At 38.6% G+C, this 6135-nt stretch overlaps 1 protein-coding gene across 2 annotated transcripts in view; it reads left to right on the forward strand.

Moving 5' to 3' along the window:
• The window catches only part of LOC107687813 (polypeptide N-acetylgalactosaminyltransferase 1-like), a 128056-nt gene that overhangs the window by 71381 nt on the left and 50540 nt on the right, over positions 1-6135 (forward strand). For both annotated transcript variants that reach the window (XM_016485279.1, XM_016485280.1), the window contains 2 exons: positions 3691-3837; positions 5529-5697. In XM_016485279.1, coding sequence (XP_016340765.1) covers positions 3699-3837; positions 5529-5697 — 308 coding nt within the window. In that variant the 5' untranslated portion in view covers positions 3691-3698. The remainder of the gene's footprint in view (positions 1-3690; positions 3838-5528; positions 5698-6135) is intronic.

Raw genomic sequence — 6135 nt, forward strand, 5'->3', positions numbered from 1 at the left:
TTAAAGTATCGGTTCAGGCACCGTTTAGGCACCGGTACCGTTTTAAAAGTATCGATTTGGCACCGGTATCGTAAAAAACCCAATCGATACCCAACCCTACTGCACACACACATACCTCCACCAAAGGAGAGTGTATATCTGTCATATCTATATTCTAAGTCACTCATGTAGGCAGCATTCATATTTTCATCCTGTTGTGTAACCCGTCCTGTGCTCTTAGGTTTCTAGATGACATAAACACTCTCATTCTCAGACTTTGCCATTTTGAGCCGATGCACAAGGGATATGTGTGTCTGTTTTCATCTCTCAGGCCTGTGCTCTCTCAGGTGTGTGTGTGTTGTCACGGTGATGAATGCCTGGCCCAGCTGGCGTGGGCAGGGGCCTTTGGCGATGCCACTGTGATGGACGAGGGCCACCAGAACAGTGGCGTTACCGCTGTGCCAGTCATAACCTTGAGCTCAACACACACGCACTCTCTGACTGCTGGTGAGACCTCCTCAGAGACATCAGATGCCAGAGGTTTTTGGCAAGCTTTTGACTGCTTTAGCACCATACTGCTCCGTTCTGTTTGACATTCAATTTTATGTCATTTAAATATCTCTTAATGGTCGCACCTGCGTATATTAGCACACAGACACTGACAATCGGACGTAATTACTCTCACGCTCCTGCTGCAGTAGATGTACGGATCATTCTCAGGAAACTGTGCTATTGTGTTTTGTAAAACTATTTTATTTAGTTATGCGTGTCTGTGTATATATACAAAAGGCTGATGATGCACAGGGCAACTTTTTGAGCAGTTTTGCTGGGCAACTTGTTTGAGCAATGTTGCTTGGGCACTTTCCTATTGAGAATGGGTAACAAATTTCTATCTGGATATTTTAGATCAGTCGTGGGCCCTGTGTCTCACCTAGTTGCCCGTTGACGGCAACGTTGCTCAAAAAGTTGCCCCGTGTATCATCAGCATAACTGTTCAAAAGATTGGGGTCAGTATTTTTTTAAACAAATGAATACTTTAATACAGCAAGGATGCTTTAAATGGATCAAAAGTGACTTTTATATTGTTCTGAAAGTCTGTTTCAAATAAATACTGTTCTTTTGAATTTTCTATTTATTGTGAAAAAAAATGTATCATGGTCTCCACAAAAAATATTAAGCAAGACAACTGATTTGAAACATTGTAAAAAATAAGAAATGGTTCTTGAGTGCCATATCAGCATATTAAAAGGATTTATGAAGGATGTGACACTGGAGTAATAATGTTGAAAATGCAGCTTTGCCATCACAAGAATAAATTACTTTTTCAAATATGTTAAAGTAGAAAATAGTTATTTTAAATGTAATGATATTTCACAATAAAAGGCAGCCTTGGTGAGCCTAAGAGACACATATATAAAAAGAATGTATATATTTTTTCCCCAGTGTTTTTATAGCCTTTTAAATTGGCAATAGTAACTTCTTGTTAAGAACATTTAGGTTGAATTCTGCCTTTTTTATTGTTTATTGCTTATTGTAAATGTAATGGTTATAAAAGGAGTGATGTAAGTTGAATAATATTCCAATGAAAAAGTAAAAAGTATTTTAATATATTTATTAATATTATTCATTTGGATGTATTATTCATCTTAGATCTTAAAAAAAGTTGACTATGCTGTTAATTATATCAGTAACAAGTCACGGGGACACACGTACTACACAAATGGTGCTGTTTCCTAAAAGTGTTTTTGAGATATGGTGAATCATATAAAAGTGTGTTACTCTAGCGTTGATGTCTGGGTGGCTCAGAAAATAAAGAAGAGTGACGGGATGACAGTGGCAGTGTTTCTTTTTGTCTTTTGATGGCTTGCTATTCCCTTCAAAAATGGCTGTCTAAGCAGATTCCCTCTTTCCCTTATGCTAGGCACAAAGAGACACACACAAACACACTTCAAAGATCTCTATAGGTACAGTTGGACAGGGACAATGACAGAAGTTTGGTACGGCTTTCTGGATAGAGAGACACAGAGGAGAGGCTTTCAGGTTTGTTTTTGTCAACTGCAGCATGCTGGGCGGCCTCTTGCTCAAAGAGCCTGTAATGGACTGGAATACATAAACTTTTTTTCAAACCTGCAAGACGTTCGTTCTTCTGTGGATGACAAAAGAAGGTATTTTGAAAATGCCAGTGGTTTTTCTGTCCATTCAATGTTCAGTGTTATTTTAAACCCCGATGACATTCATTTAAACATTTGAAACCTTCTTCAAAGTATCACATCTTGTCTTCCACAGAAGAATGTCATACAGATTTGGAATGACATTCATTTTTGGGTGAACTATCCCTTAATGGAACCGTCATAGGATGCCACATAAATAAATGTTTTCCTGAGTCTGCTGTAATACTTTTGGACCTATAGTTTACTTTTACCAACACATTTACTCTCTGGGCTGTGGGTGAATGAAGTATTTGTAGTGAAGGATTATGTTCTACAAATTGGTTTTGAATTTTTAGGGCTTGTCTGATTTCATAGCGATTCACTGGAGCCTCAGCGTGTGATCCGTGATGCAGTGTAATTACGTTATAATGACCTCTCCTTTATCAAAGCGTATCACGCGCTGCTCACCTCCCATAGGAACATCATCCTTCCTTCCCTTTCATGTCTTCCTCATCTCTCCTCTTTTCTCATTGCATTCCTAGTTGGCTAATAAAAGATTCATTTCCAGTTCATTAATAAAGTCAGATGGCTGGATTAAAGAAAGCCTGTTAAAGAATGGAATTTTCACCCTCCGTTAGGTCAACGGTCAAATCTGAGGTTCTGTTTGAGCAGTTTTTGGAATAATCACTCCAAATCATCTGCTAATGTGGTATAGTGAGACTACCAGAGTCAAATGTCTTATTAGTATTCACCTTTCATTGCTTGAGATGTTTGCCCTTAACAGAGGTCAGGGAAAATCACGAAAATTTTGATATAAAAAAGCTTGATGTACTATGGAGAAATACTCGTGTTCACAATGCAGAGCTTCCCAGTCAGTCCGCCAAGACCTTTTATGGAAATTAAGCTGCAAAGATAGGTCATTCATGATTAATTTTGTTGTCATGAATACATTAACATATGTTTATGTGTTATATGTGCTCATGATTACATTGAAGGCTATTTAGTGTTTAGAAATTTGGCTGTGATGTTGATCCTTGTTTCACGTGCAAAGAGTTTAGCCAATCATAACAGACAGAGATCATTTAAATATGTCATAAAGATACGGTAGCAGAACTGTTTCTTAAAGCTGTTCTACAAGATTTATTTCCAAGGGCCAGAGAGGCTTTTTGGTGCAAGAAGCCATTACTTTATCTCTGGACTTCAGGGGAAAGGATGTGAGAATATGTCCACTCTAAGGTCTCTTTGGAAAAGCTGTAGTGCTTTATTTTGGTGTTAAGATGATAAAGTGTCTGTGTTTGTAACTTTTTCAGGTAGCGGGCATATCTACGGTAAGCTATTACTCACAACTTCAAGGCTTGTATAGAATTAATATATGAGTTGCTTGAGTATGGTGTTTAAAACTATAGCTGGCGTACAGTAAGCTGTAACTGATTTCGGTATGGTTTAACCCACGGTGTCTGGTTGCTGGTTGTAGGTGTAAAATATCGCTGGCAGCTTCTCAAGTGTTTGCTTGTACCCGTGTTTGTGTGTAACACCCTGTGTGTGTTTGTGTGTGTTTCAGGTGTAAAGATGAGGAAGTTTGCGTACTGTAAGGTGGTGCTGGCCACCTCTCTGGTGTGGGTGATGGTAGACATGTTCATCCTCCTCTACTTCAGCGAATGCAACAAATGTGATGACAAAAAAGAGAGAGGATTGCCAGGGAGAGACAGTGAGTACACGCATGCACACAGTTTTGTTGTATAACATAGTTATCCTGTAGTTTTTAATAATAAATCTGTCCTAGCACTTCTATTTATTTCAGTTTTAGACACATTTTGGGATTTTTACTTTTGAAATGTTTTCCTGATGAAGACTATTTCCATTGGATGTGTGTGTCTGATGGTGTTATATTGTGAAATATGGGCAGGTATTGAACTGTCTATTTCTGTGAGAGAAGTAAAGAGTGTAGAAATATAATCTCTCATAGTTTTAGAGCTGTATTGACTCTACATCATCTGAAGGATACAACCACATTCCAGCTGTGCAGCTTATCTTAGAGGAAGAATGGAGAAATCTAGAGCAATATATCATTTTAAAGACATTTTTAGTTTACCTTTATATGTTAAACAGTTTTAGTACTGTGATTAGTCTTAAGGTAAAGGTAAAATATGAATCTAAAAGCAAAACCAGTTGAGAACCGTTGCTTTAGAGACTATAAAACGGAGCAGAAAGAAGATCTTGGATCTTGGAAGGAACAGTCACAGAGAAAAAGTATGTGGATGGTGATGCAGTGTGAAAGCATATTTTTCACAAAGATTTCTTTGTCACTAACTGACCTCTCTATCCCCCTGATCAGGTCACTTTGGTTTGGTCACTGGAGAGCTGCTTTACTTTGGCCATGAGATATAGAACAGTAACCCTAAAATAATCTGCTCACCATATTAATAAAGCACATTTTCTGCTGCTTGTGCTTGTGTCCTTAGCGATGATTATATGATTTTTACCCCCAGAATCCTTGAGGAAAGTCATTGGATTTTGCTGAGCAAGGAAACAGGACAATGTTGCCTTGTAATGCACTCAGTCTGAACAGCTAAATCCTGCCCACTCGACATGCATGCGGCTCACCCGTACATACACACAGCGTACGCACGCGCGCGGCACAAGGCTTAAAAACAGGCAGTTTGCCTCTTAGAGCAGATGTAATCTCTCACACTGTGCAAATCTGACCTTAATCTCACCAAAGCATGCTTTTTGAGTTATTAATGATCAAAGCTCAGTGCTTATCTACCCACTCAAAATCCACAAAAACACACTTCACACACACATGGCACAATGAACAATTGTGCACAGACATCTAGGCCACAAATTCTTTTTAGTGGGCAGGATGTATATAAACGTTTTTATGGTATTTCACACATTTGTGGTGGCATTTTCACCATTCTGAACAATTTTAGAGCTATTTTGCCAAGGAGAGCACAGTGTCACTGAAGAGCATGACTGGGATGAATATGAAATGTGATATGTAAAAATATACAGAATATTTTTATTGTGCCTCTTCCAATTTTGCAAAAAGTATGACAATATTATTTTATTGTGTGTATTTATGTTACATAAAATGTGAGCTGTGTAAATTAGCCTTAAAAAGAATTCATTCTCATCACAGAATACATCATTTGAGATGTGGTGGAAATGCTACTGTTGTGTTGTGGTTTTTCATTTAAAAATGCCAAACATAACAGAATTCTCTTGTGATGTGTGTATATCCACTTTTGGACAGATTAAATAAACTAGTGAGAGCATGATGGGTTTATTTTCTAAAAGTCCACAGGGCCCAAAGTGGCCATAGTTGGAGAAACGCCCATATGGACTCAATCAAAAGCCAAGGGAACAATCTTGACTTCATGTGTGTTTGTGTTCCAGCTGTGGTTCAAAGGCCTCATGACGGCCCAGGGGAGATGGGAAAGCCAGTGGTCATCGCTAAAGACCAACAGGAGAGGATGAAGGAAATGTTTAAGATTAACCAGTTTAACCTGATGGCCAGCGAGATGATTGCACTCAACCGATCTTTACCGGATGTGCGTCTCGAGGGGTGAGTGTCTGCTTATTTATGATTGCTTCCTTTAAAGTGAGTTTGTTTTTGTTTAATAGATACATTTTATGCCTGTTACTGCCCAAATGAACATTTTGGAATGGAGGTTATGTTATGAACTGTGAGTGTTGGTGTTTGGCTGTTTGACTTTAGAGTAACTGACAGTCGTATCGCGGCGTGTGTGTATGCTTTTTGCTGGGTGAAATGCGCGTGTGGCAGGGAGTGAAATGTAAACATTGATCCGTGAAATGCGTTTATTTTCTGCCCCTCAGATTAATTACCGAAGAGGTATTTTTTTCTCAGCTGTGTTCGAAGCAAACCAATAGAATCAACATTTTCAATTAAAAGATAAGAGTGTGTCAATTACAGAGTCACAGTCATGACCTGACTTCACACACACACACACACACACACACACACACACACACACACACACAC

The sequence above is a fragment of the Sinocyclocheilus anshuiensis genome, unplaced genomic scaffold, assembly GCF_001515605.1.
Source record: "Sinocyclocheilus anshuiensis isolate Anshui unplaced genomic scaffold, SAMN03320099.WGS_v1.1 scaffold409, whole genome shotgun sequence".
Lineage (NCBI taxonomy): Eukaryota > Metazoa > Chordata > Actinopteri > Cypriniformes > Cyprinidae > Sinocyclocheilus > Sinocyclocheilus anshuiensis.